At 34.8% G+C, this 24,397-nt stretch overlaps 1 protein-coding gene across 2 annotated transcripts in view; it reads left to right on the top strand.

Moving 5' to 3' along the window:
• HDAC2 (histone deacetylase 2) overlaps positions 1-23,452 on the top strand; it is a 29,765-nt gene extending 6,313 nt beyond the window's left edge. For both annotated transcript variants that reach the window (XM_023254274.2, XM_003986476.5), the window contains exons 2-14: positions 3,221-3,333; positions 4,488-4,605; positions 6,210-6,284; positions 7,318-7,456; positions 9,700-9,841; positions 13,073-13,165; positions 13,369-13,477; positions 16,629-16,769; positions 17,053-17,161; positions 17,777-17,907; positions 18,371-18,526; positions 22,110-22,167; positions 23,078-23,452. In XM_023254274.2, the coding sequence (XP_023110042.1) occupies positions 3,221-3,333; positions 4,488-4,605; positions 6,210-6,284; positions 7,318-7,456; positions 9,700-9,841; positions 13,073-13,165; positions 13,369-13,477; positions 16,629-16,769; positions 17,053-17,161; positions 17,777-17,907; positions 18,371-18,526; positions 22,110-22,167; positions 23,078-23,108 (1,415 nt within the window). In that variant the 3' untranslated portion in view covers positions 23,109-23,452. The remainder of the gene's footprint in view (positions 1-3,220; positions 3,334-4,487; positions 4,606-6,209; positions 6,285-7,317; positions 7,457-9,699; positions 9,842-13,072; positions 13,166-13,368; positions 13,478-16,628; positions 16,770-17,052; positions 17,162-17,776; positions 17,908-18,370; positions 18,527-22,109; positions 22,168-23,077) is intronic.
• The last annotated feature ends 945 nt before the right edge of the window (positions 23,453-24,397 follow it).

Raw genomic sequence — 24,397 nt, 5'->3', positions numbered from 1 at the left:
GTGAGGACTTCTTCATGTTGACGATTAAAATTTATTGTGTTCAGGGAACCACCTTGAGCTAATTTTTCTGATGTTTGCTTCATTGGTAAAGCATTTTTATGTATTTTGATGAAAATCAAGATAACATTTAAAATGTCCAAGTTGCGGGGCGCCTGGGTGGCTCAGTCGGTTAGGCGTCCGACTTCAGCTCAGGTCACGATCTTGCGGTTTGTGAGTTCGAGCCCCGCGTCGGGCTCTGGGCTGATGGCTCAGAGCCTGGAGCCTGCTTCGGATTCTGTGTCTCCCTCTCTCTCTGCCCCTCCCCCGTTCATTCTCTGTCTCTCTCTGTCCCAAAAATAAATAAACGTTAAAAAAAATAAAATGTCCAAGTTGCATTACTTCACCACTTAGATGAGTGGAATTTGTAGGTTCTTAAAACTAAGAAAAGACATTTTATGTTTATTGAAAAGTGGATGGCTACAAAGCAGCCTTGAGAGAATTTTGAGATATGGGATTAAACCAGAAAGAATTGGGAGATGGTTCTTTTATTAACCCCTTACATTTTGGGGGAATTCTTGGTAAACCAGCTAATACTTATCTTTGGCTTGGTTGCCCTTGTGGACATGTGTCATTTAGGTAGGGGGCACATATGTTTGATGGGTCTGGGGCGCCTAAATTGTAGCAGAGAAAACTTGTTGAAAGCTACGTATATTCATACAAAATTGGAGGACCCTATATTGGTAAAAAAGTGATGGATTAGATAGGTAGTTTCTTATATTCATTTTCTTCAAATTAGTGAACACCCTAAACCTTTACCATATTATATCCTTTCGTAGCCAGGCTTTCCCCTACCATTTCTACTGACTGTAAATGTCGTTGCTCTCCTACTAGCTACTGCTTAAAGATGGTCTGCGTTGTTCTGCCCACATTTGACTCTAGCTCTTCTAGCTTGGCAATATTACCAGACTCAGCTGCATCTCACATTTCTTCACTATAGGAACAATAGTAATAATAAATACCTACATCATAGGGTTAATTGACAAGATTAACAGATCATAATGTGAAGTGCTTAGAATTGTACCTCCTAGTAAGCACTCAATAAATGTTCATTGCTGCTATCATTTTTTTTTCAAACATGCTTGCTGAGAAATTGCTACTGTAGTCACCCTTCTGTAGGTTATTGGCATCTTTCCTATTATTAGATTATTAGTGGCTTTCCATTGGACTCTAAGTATGTCTATAACTAGAGTTATTTGGTCTTAAAGTATAATAGATGTTAGAGACATCTCATCTTAGTAAATCTAACCAAGTGTTTGGAAGTTCTCTGAAGACGAGTTTCTTTATTCTTATTCTCATGGTCTCTTGGTAGTGATAACTTAGAAGTAACCTCCCTTGCATTAATTTGGGTACGTGATGCTTTGTGATTCTAGCGGGCTTTCCATACCTCAAGAATTTCTTGAAACCAGGTTGCTTTCAAGGAAGTATGTGTGGTGCCAACCAGGTAGAACTGAGCTTCATAGTATATCCTTGTAAAGGTAGTTTATTTCATACATGGCCTCTGAATTGTGATATATATACGCAGAGGAATGTTACATATCCCCATAGTCTTCCTTAGCTACTTGTCTGTATTGTCTTAGCTTTGTTGTTGGCTCTTGGTTTAAGAAAGGTGGCTTTCCCTTTAAATGACTGTGTATATGTTGTTTTCGGAAGAGAGTTTGTATTGAAAATGAGTTAAGTAAATTAGTGTTACGATACCAACAAAATAAAACAGTAGTAGTATTTAGAAATAGCTATGTTATGAAAATAGGCCCATTATAAAACAGGAATGTTTGTCCTGGAGTATTATCAAATACATGGAAGAGAGAAATGCAAGTTTTTGAGTTCTCGGTTTACATTAAACCAAAAAAGGTGGGGGCACCTGGGTGACTCAGTCAGTTAAGCCGCCATCTTCAGCTCAGGTCATGATCTCCTCATTTGTGGTATCGGGCCCCCCATTGGGCTCTGTCCTCAGAACCTGGAGCCTACTTCCAATTCTGTGTCTGTCTGTCTGTCTGTCTGTCTCTCTCTCTCTCTCTCTCTCTCTCTGCCCCTCCCCTGCTTGCTCTGTGTGTGTGTCTCTCTCAAAAATAATAAACCTTAAAAAAAAATTTTTTTTAACCAAAAGTGTATATTAGGATTTTGGAAGTTTTTTTGATCCTGAAGATAGAGAGGGAAATGGTATTCTTTATCCCTAGCTTTTACATAAACTCATGTTGAAGTGATTAACTTCAAGCCATTAAAGTCAGCTTGACTGTCCTAACAAAATTTTGGAATTATTTATTTAAAGACTAGAATTGATACTAAAATAATTTCTAATTTAATACAGTCTGTTGCAGAAAGTGCTTGTTACATTAAAAAAATAGTATATTTTTAGAGGTTTCCTTAATATTTTTATTATAAAACCACTAGGTCTTTACCTAAAAGTATTGATTTTATTGAAATTTGATAGATGAAAATCTGGTTTTGGTGTTACCTGCTCATTTTAAAATAGACCTTATGTATAAGTTTTAAAACGTTGGTATATAAGATGTCATGGAAAGGTAGGCTGGCAGTTACAACTTTTAATCATTAAGAATGAGACAAAATATCCTTTCTACCTTAAAAAATGTCATGAGTATGTGTGTCTCATCAGAGCAAAATTTTATTTACGATCTAAATTTCATTTACCAAAAATTTCTCTCATAAACTGTGATAAGGATGTATGTGGAATGTTTTAACCCACATAATTCTAACTCTAAAGGATTTCTGGAATGCCAGTAAATATTCAGGAAGTAATTGCTGTAAAATCTTTAAATAATAACAGTGAAACTCAGCGAATTTACCTTAGGCATCTGAACTTGCCAGTGAATATGAAAAGTAATTATCAATTTAAGTAACAAAAACCACTTTTGTAAGTCATTACAGAGTATTTTATTTGGACTAATCCTAAATAAGAAATTTTGGTAAGCTGAAAATCAGAAAGCTTCCTTGCCTTAATCTATAAATAAGCATAACATATACTAATGGAGTTATCACATGTGAATGTGTACATAGTATCTTGGTTTTCTAATATAATTTGAAAGTTGAAAAATCCAAAATCATTATTTAAGGTTTTAAATCTTATTTGGGTGATAAATGCCTGCTACTGATAAACCTACATAAATTTAGATTGTGAAGATTCTCTTGTTCGTATTATTCAGTTGATGTTGTTTTTCTATTTTAGGTGATATTGGGAATTATTATTATGGACAGGGTCATCCCATGAAACCTCATAGAATCCGCATGACCCACAACTTGCTGCTAAATTATGGCTTATATAGAAAAATGGAAATATATGTGAGTATACCTTTTGGTAAATATTCAGCAGTGATTTTATTTTTTTAATCTACTGCCCTGAAACTTTATCACTCCCTTTGGAGGGCATTTAGCAGATGAAAAAGTCTGGAAGAAAACAGAAACTCCTTTTTGTTTTATTCTTCAGATAAAACTGGGAGTGTGGGAACTGTAGCCTCTCTTTTCCCTGCTCCTCCACTACTTTTAAAAAGTTTCCCATATCCCACCTTTTCACATTCTGGAGAACAACTCAGTTTAGCATACTAAATATTTTTGTTACCGTAGTGGTTGACCTGGCTGTGCTGCTGAAGAGTTGACCTGGGACTATTACGAAAGAATTATGTAGAAAATTCTAGAAAATTGGCATATGGAACAGTGTGTTAGTGGACGTGCAGAATATAAATAACATTTAAGATACAACTGCTTTAAATGTTTTTGCACTGATGGGAGTATATATAAACAAATGCAAGACACAATTCTTGCCTATCTGGGGAGAAAAGAAAGACTTGAAGCAGTTAACAATGTTGGGGGGTGTGTGTGTATATATATATATATGTATATATATGTGTGTGTATATGTATGTATGTATATATATATGTACGTATATACACATGAGTTATTTTCTTTGAAATATAAACAGAGGAGAGGATTGGATAAGACTATCTGGAAGCCTTCTGGGCTTCTGGGAGAAGTGTGTCATAAATAAAATTGAGCTCTTGGGCACAAGGATAATTAAGATAGGCAAAGGAAAGGAAGAGAGATCCTGAACAAAGACTTAAAATTGAGATTGAGTCTCATTCTCACTGTATGCAGAGTAGGTTTATGATAGAAGGTTTGTGACGGAAAATGAAAGAAAGTGTTTCTAAACATGGATTCGGTAAGTGTTGAGCCATTTCCACTAAAATAAAAGGAGTGATTAATTTATAGTTGGGGCCAGACCTGTCTAATGCTTTTAAAGGAGTAGAAATTCGCTTCAGAATTGATACGGTTTCCTAAAAACACACATGTATAAATTTGGATTAGCTTTGAAATTTATTTTGTTCTGGCCAGCCTAATTCTTTTAGAGGACGGTTAGGGGAAATTGTATATTTTGTGTTTGATAATTCTGATATAACCAGTTGTAATTCCACAATTCTGACATTTGGTTTTCTTCACAGAGGCCCCATAAAGCCACTGCTGAGGAAATGACAAAATACCACAGTGATGAGTACATCAAATTTCTACGTTCAATAAGACCAGATAATATGTCTGAGTATAGTAAGCAGATGCAGAGATGTACGTTTCTGTGCTAAAAATATATGCTAGTATTGATAAGTGTAAATGAGTATTTTTAGAAGCTTATAATTAGAGTTATCCAAATCTAGGTATTCTGCCTGATCTAAATATTATTTTAATTATTGGTTTGAAAAGTCAATGTAAAAATATTAAAGCTACTTTGTAAAAAACAAAAGCAAACTCTACTTGAAGCCTATTGATTTGCCAAACTGCCAAAGAGCTATTTGGTGTTCCTCTACTCTTTGTTTTGGTTAACTTTGGGAGAATGGGTATTAGTGGGAAGACTTTGTTCCCTTGCTGTTTAAAAAAAGTGATTATACTTTGATTGTCTTAGCTGGTATATATATCTCATTTTCTATTTGTGTGCTTTAGTTAATCTGGATTGTAATACATAATCTGTTCCTTCCCATTGTTAGTGACACTTTTGATTTTCTTCTATAAAGCATTTTATAGATAAAAAGTATTTTATTAGTGATTGGTTGGCTTGAAAGTGTAATGCAAAGTGTCATCCTAGAATGATTGCAACAGAGTTTTTTAAACCTTGTTAACTGGAGTTCATTCTTATCAGTGTTTTTATTAATCAATTTTAGTGATGATTTTTTTTTAATGAACAATATCAATAATGCTAAATTAAGTGTAGTTGTTAGACATCTCATACATTTATAGAACTTTGTATACATTTCTACTATAGATTATTTATTCAGTAAAATGCTGTAATGTAAATAGAACTATTTATACATTTTTTTTTGATGGAGATTTAGGCTTAAGATTAAAAGTCATGAGTAGATGGGACAGATGAATTAACGGGATTGATTTATTAATACATAGTACTGAATTATATTATGATTATGATTATATCTGAGCAGTAAGAAACTAAAATTTATTCATTGTAGTGTTAGATTAAGGATATATATACAAAGCTATGTAAAATAATTACCCTTACTTTTGAAGAAGTTGTAATTTGAGAGGTGGGGAGAGACTTGAGAATGGGTTATATACATATATGTCCCTTTTATCCTGTCTGTACTAAGGAACTAAATATATTGCAGTGTGTCACGTATCTGTAGGTGTTGTTTTCTCGTGCTTTATATACTCCTTTCTTCTACACCCTGGCTGTTATGAACTTAGTTAATTCTTCTCCTTTGAGATGGCGTAGGCAACCTGCTGCTTTATCTTTTTAGTACTCGCTAAAATATAGTTCAAAGTTATGGATAGTCTGTGCATGTAAGGAATTGTAGAGAGAGTAAATTATAAAGGAATTAAAGTTGCTTCAATTTTGTAGAATCTTGATTAATTTATTGAATATTTGAGGAGAAATGCCTAAATTTAAGTCTGTGTTTTAATTAAATCAAATACGTTTTATATTTTGATCGCTACTGATTTTTTGGTAATAGAGTAGAGATGTTCTACAAATAATCCTGGTAAGATTTGATGGTGGTGTTTCACATATAATGCTTTAATTACCTTGGATAAATGATATATTTTTAAGTAACAAACTTTAGCTTTCTACCAAGATGTTTTATGATTGCATCAAATGAAGTTTTTATAAGAAAAGGTTTCATTAATTCACAGAAGGGCTTGTAATTGAAATCCATCTTTCACAGTTAATGTTGGAGAGGACTGTCCAGTGTTTGATGGACTCTTTGAGTTTTGTCAGCTCTCAACTGGTGGCTCAGTTGGTAAGTGTCCTGATTCAGATTTAAAAATTGGCTTAGGGGCACCTGGGTGGCTCAGTTGGTTAAGCGTCCAACTCTTGGTTTTGGCTCAGGTCAAGATCTCACGGTTTGTGGGTTCAAGCCTTGCGTCAGGCTCTGTGCTGGCATCACAGAGCCTGCTTGGGATCCTTTTTCCCCCTCACCTGCTTGTGCTCGCTCTCTCAAACTTAAAAAAAAATGACTTAAACTTAGTATGTATCTTTTGGGTTATTTGTTTAGAGCGAAAGTTTTAATGGTAGTGGATTTTAATAACAAAAAAGTAGTCTGTATGTTTATAGTAGAGTACAGTTGTCTTTAAAAACCCCTGTGTTTGGGGCACCTGGCTGACCCATTGGGTAGAGCATGTGACTCTTGATCTAGGAATCATGAATTCAAGCCCCACATTGGGTGTAGAGCTTACTTTGAAAAAAAAGTAAGTAAAGGTAGTTACTTCTTTCTTTAAAAATCAGTCCATGAATTCCCCATGTTTTATGGTCATAATGATTTGAAGTTTTCAGTTTCTTACTGCTATTATATTTTCACTTAGAGATTTCTCTCTTCTGCCTCTCTAGTTACCAATTTCCATATATACCCTTATTTAATCAGATCACAGCTATAGGATAATATTTATCTAAGGAGGGGCGCCTGGGTGGCTCAGTTGGTTAAGCATCTGACTTTGGCCTAGGTCATGATCTCACAGTTCGTGAGTTTGAGCCCCACGTCAGGCTCTGTGCTGACACCTTGGAGCCTGGAGCCTGCTTCGGATTCTGTGTCTTCCTCTCTCTTTCTGCCCCTCCCCAGCTCATGCTTGCACTTTGTCTCTGTCAAAAATAAATAAACTTAAAATATATATATATTTATCTAAGAAAAAATTGCTGTTTGTGCCCTAGACAATGATCCTTATATTTTTGTAATTTTAAGTTCTTTTATACATGGCATACTCTATATAGGGCTTTTGTCTAGTTCTACTGTTTTTTGTTTTAAACACTTTCAAAGTCTACCCTGTCTGGTTTTTTAGCTGGAGCTGTGAAGTTAAACCGACAACAAACTGATATGGCTGTTAACTGGGCTGGAGGATTACATCATGCTAAGAAATCAGAAGCATCAGGATTCTGTTATGTTAATGATATTGTCCTTGCCATCCTTGAGTTACTAAAGTAAGTTAATTTGTGTTATTTTTCTTATGAAAAAAGTTTAAAACAATATGAATCTATGGCTTTAAAAAACATATCAAGTAGTTAAAAGTAGTTATGGTGAGTCTTCTATGGATTTTTTATAAACCATTGTAGAAATGCAGGACATTTTCCCATTCCTTGGATTAGTGAGAATGAGAAATGCCTATGTATATCTAAAACTCCCATTAAATATCCTTTTAAAAAATACTAGAAGTAGTGTAGCGATTTAGATTTGGGTTATAGTTTCAACTAATGAGAAATGACATGACCCTGAAGTTCATGTTCTAACATTTTGTAAGTTTTAACTCTTGAAGGCAAAAATATGAAACGTTGTGTTAAAGGAAATTTGTTTTTTGAATGAGTTTGTGTAGTTTTATGTGCAGTGGGGCTTTGTTCTCTACTAATGGATAAAATTATCTCTAAATTACTAGAACAGTTTTAAAGTTGCCCTTGATGGCAGTTTGAGAGCGGTATCTATAGAGGAGGTACTTAAGAATTTGGAAATTTATAAAGTTTTGGGTTTTTTTAACCATTATCGGTTGTAACATGTCTTAGATTCCACTTGAGATTGTAGTGAATTAGTTTTTTCTCAGTACTGAAAATGTTGTCTATAGTTGATACCATGCATACGGTTCATAGAAGCTAATTTTTCAGTCATGTAAAATTTGGAATTGACTCCTCACATAAACAACTAAAATGTTTCAGTGAGCTCATTGAGAGCCAGGGAAAACCATTTGAAATTATTTGCCTTGGTTTTTAATTTACTATTGATGTTGGTTCTTGTGTCTTCATCTCTTGAGTAATAGTTCTTGCCCACATGCTTATATTCTTTTTTTTTTTTTTAATTTTTGTTTTTTACATTTATTTATTTTTGAGACAGAGAGAGACAGAGCATGAATGGGGAAGGGTCAGAGAGAGAAGGAGACACAGAATCTGAAACAGGCTCCAGGCTCTGAGCAGTTAGCACAGAGCCTGACGCGGGGCTCGAACTCACGGACCGCGAGATCATGACCTGAGCCGAAGTCGGACACATAACCGACTGAGCCACCCAGGCGCCCCCCACATGCTTATATTCTTAAACAAGTTTAACTTAATTTGTCTAGACATATTTCTTTAACTGATGTGATCAAACATTTAATTAGTTGACAGTTGATAAGCCACTTATGAACCACTTAGAAACTTGCTTTGCTCCCAGCTTTATTATTTTTGTGAAGAGATTCTGCTATGATGAGACATTCTACTTTTATTTCATAACTTTGCTGAATGGTGCTTTCCTGTGAGTTGAGACTGTTCCTAAGAGTGCTTAGTTTGATAATGTCAGTTTACATTATTTTCTTTTAACATAGATGTGGTATCATCATGTAATAAATACAGTGCTGCCATTAAACTCAGTAACAGAATAATCCTCAGGTTACAGTGCCATAAAAGGATGACATTCAGAGTTCACCTTCCTTTTCTCTTGTTTTGACCTGGGTGCGTGCTAGTAATAAGATGTCACATTATGATGATACACATGGCTCTTAAAATGCATTCAAGTTGTAACTGTATCGCTGCAATTTGCAGTGCTGCAATCAGCACTGTGAAGTGACGAGAGTACCGAATGTGGTTTCTGTCACAACTGCTCTACTCTGCAGTTGAAGCACAAAAGAAGCCGTAGACAGTATGTAAACAAATAAACGTGGCCATGTTTCAGTAACACTTTATTTATGGACATTGAAATTTGAATTTCACTTAATTGTCACATATCCTGAACTATTCCTGTTTTAATTTTTTCAGCCATTTAAAAATGTAAAAATTATTCTTACATTAAAGCTTTAAAAAAGATCCCATTGGCCAAATTTGGACTATGAACCATAGATTGCTAACCACTGTTGTATAACCCTGAAAATGTACTAGAGAGATGTTTTAAAGTAACAGTTCTAAGTATGGTGTAATCTTCAGTTGTTAATATATAGGAACATGTGCTATGTTTTTAAAACCTGTAGAATAGGACAGATTTCACAGAGAGTAAATACATTTTCTTACCTAGATTGGGGCTAAAGAGAAGATTTAAGGATCTAAGGCTCAAACTTGTAATTTCAGGTGTATGAATGGTCTCTTAAGCTGGAAGTAAAGTAAGAAAAGGGATTAAACATTCTGGAATGCGCTCAAAAACAGGTTTTCTGAATCCATGGTGGTTCTTCCCCATCTTAAAACCCTTTGAAAACTTACGGCTTTGTTTTCAGGTATCATCAAAGAGTCTTATATATTGATATTGATATCCATCATGGTGATGGTGTCGAAGAAGCTTTTTATACCACAGATCGTGTAATGACTGTATCATTCCATAAGTATGGGGAATACTTTCCCGGAACAGGAGATTTGCGGGTAAGACTGAATTTGGTCTGAATAAATAATTACGAGATAAATATTAGGAAAACTGAGGAAGCTAATAATTATACATCTAAACTAATATTGTTCTTGAGTCATTAATTTGAAATTTGTGTGCAGAATAGAGTCTTTTTTTATATGTTATCTAACATATGCTAGAATTCACTTTCGTTGACTATACAAAAATTCTGAGAGGACTTCCTTTGGCTTGGTCACTTTCTTTGATTGAATAATTGTTTTTGAACATCCCTGAAGCACTAAGCAGTCTTCTTGATTGATGTTCATTTGAATCTTCAAAACCTACTTGATAGTAGTCAACATTGTCTTGGATTGTAAAGACTGGTGGAAGAAAATAAGAAAACAATAAAATCTTTTTTAGATTCTTCTACTGTTCTTTTTATAGTTAGTCTTGATTTAATAGGTCTAATTTTAATCTCTTTTTCCTTTGGGGAAAGAATACCATAGCTTATCCCGCCTGCCTGTTAAATTAAATGCAACTATTTCTTTTATATTTCTGTTATCTTCTTCCATTTGGTGGTCTTTTTTTTTTTTTTTTTCCAACGTTTATTTATTTTTTTGGGACAGAGAGAGACAGAGCATGAACGGGGGAGGGGCAGAGAGAGAGGGAGACACAGAATCGGAAACAGGCTCCAGGCTCTGAGCCATCAGCCCAGAGCCCGACGCGGGGCTCGAACTCACGGACCGCGAGATCGTGACCTGGCTGAAGTCGGACACCCAACCGACTGCGCCACCCAGGCGCCCCATGGTGGTCTTTAATGAATGTAAAAACCAGTGGTCAAATCTTGTTTCTACAAAGTTCCTGAAGTTTTGTTTTTTTTTTTTTCTTTTTCTACACTAGTTTTTCTTGAACCAAACTATATGCATGTTGGAATTTATTAAAAAATTTAAATAGCTGTTTTTAATTCAGCCTGGATTATATAGGAAATTTCTCTTAGCATGGCATTCAACATTAGTTCTAAATTATTTTATTAAGATTATTTTTCATATCGGTGGTATGGAGTTTATTTTAGCAACCATGTTTTTCAAATATGTGAGTTTTCTTTATTTGACCACAAGGTGGTGCTCTTTCAGTAAGAGTTGTGATGGTGAAATCTTTCTTATAAATAGAGTGTCAGTGGTTTATTTCTGTTTAAATTATGTGGCTTTTAAAATTGAAAATTTACATTTTCACTTTCTTGCCTGTTAGCTCGTTCAGTGTCTTTTCTCACTTGGTCTTAACTTACATACTAATGATTCTCAGAGTATGACCCTTAAACTGGCAGTATCAGTGTCTCCTGGGAACATATTGTCAGGCCTCAGAAACTCAGATTCTGTGCATTAAAGTTTGAGAGGCACTGCTCTAAATCACTAGAATTCTTTTGCCTACAACCATTGCACTAGAAATTCAGCAAAAGCCTTCCTAATTTTAAGTTTAAAAAAATTAAAGTCTCTTTTCAATATGGTCCTAATTAATCTCAGAAATGGCAAAAGTCAGCCTGTGTTTTAATTTCTGACAGTATTCTTATGATTGAAGTTGGTGGAAAATATTGGAGAATGAATGTTTTTAAAAGATTTCAGGAAAAAAAAATAAAGACTATGTAATTCTATAAAAAAAAAAATAAAAGATTTCAGGATGACTTTGAATATCTTCTACTCACTTAAGATTTTGCACACACTATATGAAATAGCCTCATAGTATTTTTTCCCTTTGGTTATTATAAAAGGTATCCCCAAAGTTTTGCAAGGAACTCAAGATCAATCATACATGTAGTTGTATTTGGAGTTTCATAAAACTTGTGTGTATCTTTAGATGTTAATTTGATAAACATTCCTTTTCCTTCGTGACAATTTATTCTAAATTAGAAAAGAAGGATACTTTGAGCGTTGATCATTGTTCAAAATCGTATGCATTTATTAGATCGGGAGCATAAGTAGAAGAAAAAGGGGTATGATACAGTAGTAGTTGAGGAATTAGAAATGGAAGGGATAGAGCCTGGTGCTACAAGGGGAGCAGCTCTGAGTTGCCAGCCTTTGGCTGGAGTGAGAAGTGCTGACCAGCTTTCTGTATTCTGAAATCTCAGTGTCAAGATATATTCCAGGAATTTGGTTTTTAATGAAGGAGTTTAAGAATTCACAGTGCTTTTAGTTTATCCACATCTGTATGGTTTGCATTTAGTTACATATAAACATTTAGATTTCTTAAGAAAAATTTGGTTGGGAGGAGATGTGTAATCCCACTTGTCTTCGTTGGAAGTTGGCTCATAATAACTAATATTGAAGGATAAACTATGCTTTTTTAAAATGAATCAAGCTCAGATTATTATATGAGAGATCAGGGGAGAATTTACACACAAGTGTTAGTAATCCTAAGGATTCAAGTATATTGAATCATAATTTAAAACACCTGAGTATCAGTCACCCCTAATCCTTTGGTGTGGCAGGTAAAGAACTGTTTTGTAGCAATTTTTATACTGTACCGTTTCTTCAAGGAACATGTATGTGTGCACATGCAGAGGTACATTTACACTCACGCATCTATACGTGAAATAAGTATTTCAAATACTTATTTATACAAATAAGGATATGTTGTGTGTGTGTGTGTGTATCCTAAGTGTGTCTACATTGCTGAACCCAGCTCTCTGTTTCTTTTGCTTCATTTGGAAGGTATTAATGCCTAGAGTGGTATTTATTCAACAAGTAGAAACATTTACTTCAAGCACAATTAAAGAGCAGATTTTGGTGCTTTAGTCTGCAGTTGTCAAGACATCAGGACAGTCAGGGCTTATCTTTCATCATAAATAAACTTACACCAGATTATGAGCCACAAGGAGGATTCTGCATTATAGAAACAATTGTTCTGCGGGGTTTTTCTGCTCAGAATGTTTATTTTCTGTAGCTTTATTCATAATGTTGTCTTACATATTCTGTTCATGATTAATTTCTTGGTCTCATGTAATATTGCCTTTAATTGTTGATGTTCAATTTCTGTTCTCCCAAAATAACCATTTCAGATTAATTGGAACTCATTCTTTTCAGCCTAATAATGCAATCCATTAATATTGGAATATGTACTTCTTCTGTATTATTTCCTTTCTTAACCTAAAAGCTGAATTCAGAATTGGATATTGTTACCTGTTTCTACAGTCTTGCAGAAAACTATTTTAATAAACATGTCAAATATTTTCACTATGAAATACTCCCTAAGAGCTGTTTAATTATGTATTTTAGGATATTGGTGCTGGAAAAGGCAAATACTATGCTGTCAATTTTCCAATGAGAGATGGTATAGATGATGAGTCCTATGGGCAGATTTTTAAGCCTGTAAGTATTACTATTTCAAAATCAAAATGGAGAGGCACCTTGCTGGCACAGTTAGGGCCTGTAACTCTTGATCTTGGAGTTATGAGTTCGAGCCCCATGATGGGTATAAAGATACTTAATAAAATCTTTAAAAAAAACATAAAATCAAAATGGAATTTTAAAAGTATTTTCAGAGATAATAACTTTGGTTATCTTGTACATAGATTATCTCAAAAGTGATGGAAATGTATCAACCTAGTGCTGTGGTGCTACAGTGTGGTGCTGACTCACTATCTGGTGATAGGCTTGGTTGCTTCAATTTGACAGTCAAAGGTAAGCAATTTAATGGATGATATTCCCAGGAGAATTTTTTTTTCTTCCAAGAACTTCCCATACTAGTTTTCATTACAACTTTTACACAGAGCTACATGCTCTGTAATTTTCATGGGTTTTGTTGAATGTATGTATGCATTAACTATAATTAATCTTGTTTCAATAAATTAGGTTTTCTTTTGTTGATACATTCAACGGTGAATACTTCTATAAAGTTTCTTGCAGTCTCAACCAAAGCAGCCATTTTCAGTGTTTTGGGTTCCTCTCTTTGGTGTTTATCTTTTATTTTTTCTTTTAAGTTTATGTGTATTTTGAGAGAGAAAGAGGGCACATGTGTGTGTGTGCACAGGGGGGAATGCAGGGAGTGAGGGAGAGGGAAGACCCCAAGCAGGCTCCGTGCCCCCAACACAGAGCCCGAGGGGGCTCCATCCCACGAACAAGATCGTGCCCTGAGCCGAAGTCAAGAGTCAAGACGCTCAACCGACTGAGCCACCCAGGCACCCCTGGTTTTTATCTTTCTAGAAATATAACATGCAAATTTTGTTACTTTCTATTTTAGCTTTGCGTATTCACTTCCTATCATGGAAGAAGAGGGATTTAGCTCTTTTTCACCACTTTGTCCCCAACACATGCACACACCCTTCCAGTGTCTTCATTTTTACAATTTAAATCTGGGTATGTATACTAGAATTTTGGTTGTGGCATTCAGTGTTTACAGTGTCATTAACGTTAAAGCACTTTTCAGTTACCAGATTTTTCTTTTTTGTATAACTTGTTTTTCTTGCCCAGTTTTTCAATTACTTAGCTTTCTCTTTACTCATTATTAAACTGCCAGTGTCTAAATAGCTTCAAATGTTCAGATGCATCAAATATTCCATCATTTTTACCTTCTTTGAAGAATAGCCTTCTGACCTGTTACTGTTTGGTTGAGTATCCCCTATAGATACGGTAGAACAAAGAGCTCTTTGCTTCTCTTGTGTGCCTCCCCTCCCCTATTGCTCTTTCCTCGGTCTTCCTCCTCACTTTTGTCTCATTTTGGTGGCGCACATTCTCAAGTAGCTTTCTGAGAAATGAGAAAAGATGTGGGAGATTAGTACTACACCAGAAATTTAAATTTGATCAAGTGTTGAAATTAACTTGTGATAGAAGTCCAGACCAAAGTAAAAGATCACCATCATGGAATTAACTCTAGAGTTTAAGAATAAATCTGAAACTTTATTTAATAAGGTCTTAAAATTTGTTATATGGGGATCAATAATGATGACTATTGTACATGATTTTGTAGTTGTTTTCCTTTTGAACTTTTAGGTAACAAATGGATGCTTTGAATTCCTTCGTAAGATGTGAAGAATTCTCAATAGAACTTTTCCAGAATTACTGTTGGCTTAAATGGAATTAAATAACTAAATCCAGATATTAAAGGCTATTTTACTTAATGTTACGATTGCTTCTATACCAGTTAGCATTAGAATTATGGTATAATCGGTTTTGCTTTTATTAGGTTGAACCATACAAACTTGATTGCCCCTTTTCTTGGTAGGTCAGCAGTGGCCAAATAATAGTTTCATATGTTGGACTTAATGTGTTGATAACCATATGTTGGCCTCAAAATGGACATGTTCTTTTAAAAATGATCTACCTAATATTAGTACAAAATGGGTATTAACAGACCATTTTCCTCCTGTCTTAGTTGTTTGAAAATGCTTTAATGCCTTCATACTGAAAAGTAATAGCATTCATAATCATAAACTATAGTGTTTTACTCTTACATTAATGTACACTTCAGCCAACTGTTACAATTTCCCTGGTATAAAGCATAAGGATATTTGCAATCCCAAATCTTAAACTTGATTCTAAGCTTTCTGCACTGCCAACTTCAATTTGTATTTCTTAAGTCTATTAGTCACCTCTTGTCCATCTCCTTTCTGCCCTCCTTTATGTTGTTACTATTGTGATCTCTGCCATTCATTTTTATCTGTTACAAGAAACACTCATTTTTCTAGTAGTGATAATAGAAATTGGGTTATGAATCATATGGTGCAACTATTGAAGAATACTTAATTAGAAATGCTCACAATATACAATTACATGAAAAAACTAATTAAACCTTATTAACTCAGAACTGTAGGGAAATGTTTAAGGGGCACCTGGTGGTTCAGTTGGTTAAGCATCCATCTGACTCTTGGTTTCAGCTCAGGTCATGATCTCATGGTTCATGGGACCAAGCCCGATGTCAGGTTCTGTGCTAACAGTGTGGAGCCTACTGAGGACTTTTCTCCCTCTCTCTCTGCCCCTCACCCACCTACACATGCACTCTCTTTCTCCCTCCCCCCAATAAAGTAAACTTTAAAAAAAGAAATATTTTAAATACTATCTTTGAATGGTGGTGTTTTAGATAGCTTTTCCTTTGCACTGTTTTGATTTTTCCTGATAATCTCCAGTAAGCATGGTTTTCTTTTACAATTGAAGGGTTTTTTTCTTTAAAGATTGATTTGTATACCTAAGTAATATATCAAGAAATTACTGGTAATTAACTTATAATTGATTATTGAACTGGTACATGTATCCAAAGAAATACTTTGTTTTTATATTGGGTTTACTTTTTCCTCAAATTTCTACACATAAAGGTTGGTGAAGTATTTCTTATACTAATAGATACTAATTTTATAATCTTAAATAAGTTAAAAAAATTATCCATAGTATTGCTACCTGAAGATAACCCACAGTTAAACTTTGTTATATAGCTTTCCATAATTTGTATGAGTCTAGAGGGAAAATTTAGATTGTGTATGTTTCATTGTAACCTTTCCCCCCACTCCGCATAACCTCACAAGAACATAGAATCTTCATATCACAGAACTTTTTCATATGTTAATAAAAAATATTCATATTTTAATCTTAGTTGTATATTTGACTTTTCTATCAGGGATACTTGCTAAAGTAGCCAGTGTTTTAAAAAATCATTGTGTGAAAGGTATATGATTGAAAAGTAAATTTCAGACTAGAGATTTCTTGAAATTTTTACATATTTCTTAAATACTTAGAAAAGCCATTTTGGTTGAGTAAAACTTTGCATTTATTATCTTTTTAAAACTTTTCAAACTGCTAAAATATTTAGATTTGTATGTTACTCAGATCTTCTTTGTCTTAGGTCATGCTAAATGTGTAGAAGTTGTAAAAACTTTCAATTTACCATTACTGATGCTTGGGGGAGGTGGATACACAATTCGTAATGTTGCTCGATGTTGGACGTACGAGACTGCAGTTGCCCTTGATTGTGAGATTCCCAATGGTAAGTATTCTTATTATGATATCTTTATTGGTTGGAACTATTTATATATACAAATGGATGGATGGATAGATGGACGGATGGATGGATGGATGGATGGATGGATGGATGGATGATTAGAGTAGATTCCAAAACCATGTAAATAGAATAGTCAATAAATTCCCTTTGTGTTCACTTTTAAATATTTTCTTGGGGAACATTTCACAACTTGAATCTGGATTTTGTGCATGGATTTGTGTGAAAACTGAACTTTTAATATGTCACTTTATTTCATTGTTTTCAATAGAATTGCCATATAATGATTACTTTGAGTATTTTGGCCCGGACTTCAAACTGCATATTAGTCCTTCAAACATGACAAACCAGAATACTCCCGAATATATGGAAAAGATAAAGTAAGAAATCATTGAATTGGTTTGATAAACATTTCATCTTTAGCTTTATATATCAGATACTTCCTTTGTCTTATTCAAAAGCATTGAAACCTTAAGATTACTGATTTTTTTTTTCCTGAGATAATGAAAATGTATGGACCTCATAGCTCAAAAATATTTCCATTTTCTATTAAATATTTTTAAATCGCAAAGGTTCTCTAAATTGTATACTTCCTTGCCTTACATGAAAGTGAAATTTTCATTTTTGAAAACATTTTGATAAAGCTTTATTTCTAAGAACAAAGTGTTTAGAGGGTTATTGTAGTACACAGGCCTGAGTTTGCGTCCTCTTTCTTTGCCACACATTAGTTTTGTGACATGTGGCAGGTTCATTTGCCTTGAAGGCTTGTATTTTCTCACCAGTGAAATGGGGGATGCAATAGTACCTACATTATAAATTTTGAGGATTGAATGGGTTAATGACAGTCTGAAGTGTCAGTGCTTTTATGTGTTACTAATTTAACTCACAGGTTAAGTCAGATAAAGATGAAATTTTAGCTTAATGTTTCCTGTTACATTTAAGAGGAACTTGAAAGAAAATGAATTTTGTCTAATACATTTGTACGTGTAATTTAGACAGCGCTTATTTGAAAATTTACGCATGTTACCTCATGCACCTGGCGTCCAGATGCAAGCTATTCCAGAAGATGCTGTTCATGAAGACAGCGGAGATGAAGATGGAGAAGATCCAGACAAGAGAATTTCTAGTAAGATAATACCTTGATATGTATTCTGTTACATTTTTCTGATTTGTTAAAAACATCACTACAAACTGAAGGTTTAATGTCCTGAGAACTTCACTTTGGGTCGTGTTTCCTGAGCACACCATTATTACTGGCCTTTTTTTCCATTGCTAATCTTCCATAGTTTTACTTTCATATGCCTTAAAGCCTGATTTGAGTGTCAACGTTTTCAGTTCATGTGACTGTACATATGTGGTCAAATTTAATTATGTATATTTGGGAATTAATTAGTAATACCAATTATCCAAAGTAGAATGGGTTGAATAACATTAAGCACCTTCTGTTTGACTTTCCAGCTTCTCATTCTATTTATTATTGATTGCTAGAGCATTAGCATAATAGTATGCTGTTGTGGTGTAGACATTCTAACATACTTGGTATTAATGATCTTTTTAATGTTGTCTATCTAAAATCTTTGTATAATTAGTTCGAGCATCTGACAAACGGATAGCTTGTGATGAAGAATTCTCAGACTCTGAGGATGAAGGAGAAGGAGGTCGTAGAAATGTGGCTGATCATAAGAAAGGAGCCAAGAAAGCTAGAATTGAAGAAGACAAGAAGGAAACAGAGGACAAGAAAGCAGGTCAGGTTTATTTTTTGGTAAAGGTGTTTTAACTCTAAATTTTAAAAATGAGCTTCACTGCAGTTTTTATGAGAGCCTGAAGGCCATTACACAAGTAAGTATTAGAAAGGTGTGTGTGCTAGGTAGATGACTTTTTTTTCCCAATGTAAATGGTGCTTAGCTCTTAAATCTTTTATTTAGGGCTCTGCTGATGTTACTAATCACATTTGCTCTATAATGTAGAAAACCTTATTACCTACTGTCCCTTGCTGACATAGGCAAAAAATAGCAAACATTACACTATGATGATACAGACTGGGTGAGAAGACCAAGTGGTTATAGGTCCGTTTGTAGTCTGTGGGCAGAACTGAAATTCTAAGATAATCTTTAATTACCTAAAGTTTATTTGATGGGAATTAAACACAAAAGAAGAGTCATATTATCTTCAGACCAGTTTTTCACCATTGTGAAAAAGCTAGGAGAATAGACTTTCTTCAGAAGTTGTTGAATGAAAACATAAAAACTCTGAGGAAAGAGAAGAGATTTGGAAGCTGGGTTGGAGAGGAGGTATAATACTTCAATGCTTTAACTTTAAAAATGCTGTTAGTAGCTTGTCTTTTGACAAAATGATGCTCTAAGTGGTGAATTTACTACCAGAATTGGTTATCTTTTATCTGAGTTCCCAGAGCACTTACACATACCTTGGTCATTTTGTTTAACACATTGTATTATAGTGCCTCGTTATAGGATTTTATGTATCTCCTTGCTAGATTGGGCTGCCCAAGGCTAGGGAACACCAGATCTTAAATATCTGTACTCTCAACACTTGGTGCATTTCTTGATTGGATACCTGATGCCTGTATACAAGTAATGGTGATGAGCATGAGTTTAGCTGGCTGTTAATTTTAACCCTGTAGCATGCGGAAAACTGATAGAGATACTGGGCCAACATCCTTTTCCTTTTATCTATTATATCAAAGTTACATGAATAAGCTGGCTATCGTGTTCTTTTTTCTTTTTTACTAGAGAGGTTAGGATTCCACAGCATATCTGACACTTTTAGTTCTGTTCTTTTACTCATGATTCACTCCTCTGTAGGCTACCATTCTCTACCATTTTATAATTTTAACTTTGCAATGTATCACAATGATGGCTCCAGTCTGCTCTTATGTACTGATTGGCATCCAGAAATTCCATCTATTTTTGAGGTAAGGAGGACTTTGCTTTAGCTGTAGGATTGTTCTAGTATTTTTCATTTCTCTCACTGTCTGTATATATTCTTGTCATTTTTGAAGTTTCTTCTCATTTTAAAATCTTTATCTTTTTTGTGCTTTTTGTTTGTTTGTTTTCCAAATGGGAAAACACATTTACTAGGGTGCTGCTTGTCTTTAATTGCCTTTTTAGCTAAAAAGAGAGTACCTTTTGCTCTGGCTTAGTAGCCTGGTAGTGGATTAATCTCTTAGTATTTAGCTCCTCAAAACTTTTGTTGCTGATAATGATAACTTTAAAAAAAATTCTTTCGTGGTGGGGCTCTTCTTGTAAGACCTTCCAATTGTTAAAATCCCTTGTCCTACACATAAAGAAATATTACCATAGAAAACATTTTTAAAAATCTATAATCAAAACCTCTAAAGTGGGGGCCATTTCTTTTTCCTCCTCCCTTTCCCAGTTCCATTTTAGCAATTTGAATTATTGTTTACATCTCTAAAATTAAGCCAGAAGTTGAAAGAAATGTCATCCTTATTGTCACACACATGTTTGTATTGTAAGGCAGACCAGTTTCCTGAAATGTGTATGTAGAATGCTTAGTGATGATGTGTATAATCGCTGTATCTTTATTATTAGGTCATTACGTCACAACTTTGGCTCATATGCTTCTTTAAAGAAGAAATTCACATTTAGGCTAATTTGTTTTAGTAATCTTGAGTTTGTAGTGGTAATGTTAATATTTTATTGATTTTTATTAAAATGGTTGAGTTTCAGTACTTACACAGTGAGAGTTAAAGTGAATAAGCAGTAAGATTTAGCCTCTGTTGTGTCTTGGGTTTATCTTACCTGATTCTCTCTTCTCAGAACACTTCAGTCCCAGTGGTCTTTCATTTCTTCCTTCTAAACCTAATTCCACCTTGCCTCAAAGTCCTTTTAAGGTTTGCCTCCGTTCAAGATACTTCATCCCTTTTCCCACCCAAAAGCTATTCATTCTTAAGACATCTCTCTCTCTCTCTCTCTCTCTCTCTCTCTCTCTCTCTCTCTCTCTCTCTCTCTCTCTCTTATCTATACAAGGTTATTTATTATGAAATTATTAATAAAGCAAAATACTTGGAAAAAAGCAAATATTGACTAACATAGGACCCGTTAAATGGATTATGGTACATAAGAACGAGGAAGATCTGGGGCGCCTGGGTGGCTCAGTCGGTTAAGCGTCCAACTCTTGATTTCAGCTCAGGTCATGATCCCATGGTTCGAACCCCACATTAGGCTCTGTGCTGACAGCATGGAGCCTGCATGGGATTCTCCCTCTCTTTCTCTCTGCCCCTCCCCTGCTCATGTGCTCTTTCTCTCTCTCCCTCAAAATAAATAAGTAAATTTAATGGAAAAAAAAAAGAATGAGGAAGATCTGTATGTACTGCTATATAATGGGATGGTTCTCTGTTCTTTTTTTAAAGATTTTCTTTTCTTTCATTTTATTTTATTGTATGAATATAATTTATTATCAAATTGGCTTACATACAACACCCAGAGCTCATCCCAACAAGTGCCCTCAATGCCCATCACCCATTTTCCCTTCTCCCCCACCCCCCATCCACCCTCAGTTTGTTCTCTGTATTTAAGAGTCTCCTGTGGTTTGCTTCCCTCCCTCTCTGTTTGTAACTATTTTTCCCCCTTCCCTTCCCCCAGGGTCTTCTGTTAAGTTTCTCAAGATCCACATATGAGTGAAAACATATGATATCTGTCCTTCTCTGACTTATTTCACTCAGCGTAATGCCTTTTAGTTCCATCCATGTTGTTGCAAATGACAGGATTTCATTCTTTCTCATTGCCAAGTGCCACATCTTCTTTAATTCTGAGGGCATCTCTCAAAGATCACTTCTTTGTGGTAGTTTTTCCCAACCTCCCTCAGTGCTGCTGTGCTCATGTCTGTAGGCTGAACTTCTCCACAGTGCATATCTCAGCTGTAATACTGTGGTGCAAGGAAAACAACTTCAGAGGGCAGGGTCTATGTGACATTAACTCCTTGAACCTCTCTCATTTAGCACAGCACCTAACAAAGCTTGTATAGTTATTGAATTCATGAATAGTAAAATTGTATAGGACAGCCTTTTTTTAAATTTTTTTAAATATTTGTTTATTTTGGGGGAGAGCCCAAGTGAGGGAGGGGAAGAGAGAGGAGACAGAGGATCCGAAGTTGGCTCTGCACGGACAGTCTTGACTGCAGCAAGCCCGATGTGGGATCTCAAACTGTGAGACATGACCTGAGCCAAAGTTGAACACTAAAACAGCTGAGCCACCCAGGTGCCTCTAAGACAGCTTTTTATATTTTAAGTAAGGTATACATTTTATATTTTAAAGTAAGTTTTAATCTCTTCCCAATTTTTGTTTTTAGATGTTAAGGAAGAAGATAAATCCAAGGACAGTAGTGGTGAAAAAACAGATACCAAAGGGTAAATTGTGTTTTTTATCTAATAATTTCTATATACTATAAAAATAATAAATACATTTACTTTAGGTGTGTTATGTGTGTATTCTTTTGAGAAGTGCTGGACCGAACTTGACTGAGAGCATCAGTAACTTGAATGAGGTGTTCTAAATTTTACTCTGTATTGGTGGTGCACAAGATAATATATGCCGTCTTAACTATCAGTGTATGTGTTATCTGTTTCTTTTTTACTTATGTAGCTTGCCTTAAAAAATGGTGAAGACTAGTAGTGTTGTGTAACTGAACGTTAAATCAGTTTGTATTGTACGTAATGTATCTGAGACCTTTTGCTATTAACTTTATGTGATCTTTTCATGGTGCTCTTATTTCTGTATACATGATTACTTTGTGTGTGTGTGTGTGTGTGGTGTTGGCAGATGGGTAAATTTAAAATTTTTTTTAATGTTTATTTATTTTTGAGAGAGACCAAGAGACAGAGAGCAAGCTGGGGAGGGGCAGAGAGAGGAAGACACAGAATCTGAAGCAGGCTCCAGGCTCTGAGCTGTCAGCACAGAGCCCAACACGGGGCTTGAACTCCACGAACCGTGAGATCATGACCTGAGAAGTCGGACACTTAACCGACTGAGCCACCCAGGCATCCCGAGATGGGTAAATTAAACACTGGGCTGGTAGAACATGATTCATAATTTAGTTAGTTTGGCAAAATCATAATTGAGGTGTTTATCATCAGAAAGCATACATTTGACCACATGTAATTTTGTGCTAGCCTTTATAGGATAACTTGAATAGATTGTAAAATCACTGGAAAGATTAAGGTAGTCAGTACTCTAAAAATTGACTCAAGGCATTATCAGTGTGTGTTTCTTGGCATGACCCTCCAGGACTTTAATATTTTATGTTGCCTCTTTTAACAGAGCCAAATCAGAACAGCTCAGCAACCCTTGAATTTGAGTGTCTCACCAATTTCAGAAACCATAAAAGAGTGAGAAAATATCTGGAAGAAAAATTTTTTCTTTTTGAAGACTTCTGGCTTCATTTTATACTACTTTGGCATGGACTGTATTTATTTTCAAAATGGCTTTTTTTGTTTTTGTTTTTCTTGGCAAGTTTTATTGTGAGTTTTCTAATTATGAAGCAAAATTTCTTTCTCCACCATGCTTTATGTGATAGTATTTAAAATTGATGTGAGTTATTATGTCAAAAAACTGATCTATTAAAGAAGTAATTGGCCTTTCTGAGCTGATTTTTCCATCTTTTGTAATTATCTTTATTAAAAAATTGTACTTGGATTGCCTTTGTCTGTTTCTTACATGAAATCTTTTTTCAGAGGCAAATAACATGACTTTCTGTACAATTAGAATACACTAGAGGAACTGATAACAGCTTCAAGGACATCCATTTACTATTCAAGAAAGAGTATTTTACAGTAAATATTTATTAATGCACTAGGAATTCTACCATCTTGGTTTTTATACTTTGGCCAGTCAGTGTCAGTGAAGATTGACATCTCATTATAATAATTTATCTCTGAATTAATAATATAAGCTATGCGACTAAGATCCAGGAATTATATTTGAGCTGAACCAAAGATTCCCAAAAATTGGAAAAAATGAAAATTCTGAATTGGAAGAAAACCATGATCAGAGAAGGAAACTGTCTTCCATACTAGCAATATGTGACTTTGTTGCCAACCCCCACTATGTACCAAGTAGACAAGGAATTGTATGGTTGTGTCTGACCAGAATTTTCCTGTATTCATATTAAGTCTGTCTAAAATAAAACCTATTTAGACAAAACCTGGTCTAAGCTGCATTTACGTAACATCCAGGTTCCACTCTTACACCTAAGTTTCCAAACCAAGGAAATAAACATTTAAAGAATCAGTTCATCTTTCAATTTATCGAGTATATTCATTTTAATGCTTCGGGTATGCAACTGAACATAATGGTGGAAGAATGCCCACAGCACGGCTTACATTCTGGTGGTAGGAGGCAGACATGTGGGCAGTTTGTACTTGAGGATGTGCAAGAGAAAATACATTTTAGGAACCTGTCAAAACCAGTGAAATCACCTTGCCAGGCCTAACATGATGGTTTTGAGATGAAAATCCTAAAATTCTACAAGATAGATAAAACATGTTTGTTTCTGTGTAAGCCCCTGCTTTCAGATGTTCACAGGAACACCTGGATTTAGGTAATGAGCAGCCATGCATCCATTCAGATTTATCATGTTTT

The sequence above is a fragment of the Felis catus genome, chromosome B2, assembly GCF_018350175.1.
Source record: "Felis catus isolate Fca126 chromosome B2, F.catus_Fca126_mat1.0, whole genome shotgun sequence".
Lineage (NCBI taxonomy): Eukaryota > Metazoa > Chordata > Mammalia > Carnivora > Felidae > Felis > Felis catus.
This window is presented reverse-complemented; position numbering and strand designations above follow the sequence as displayed.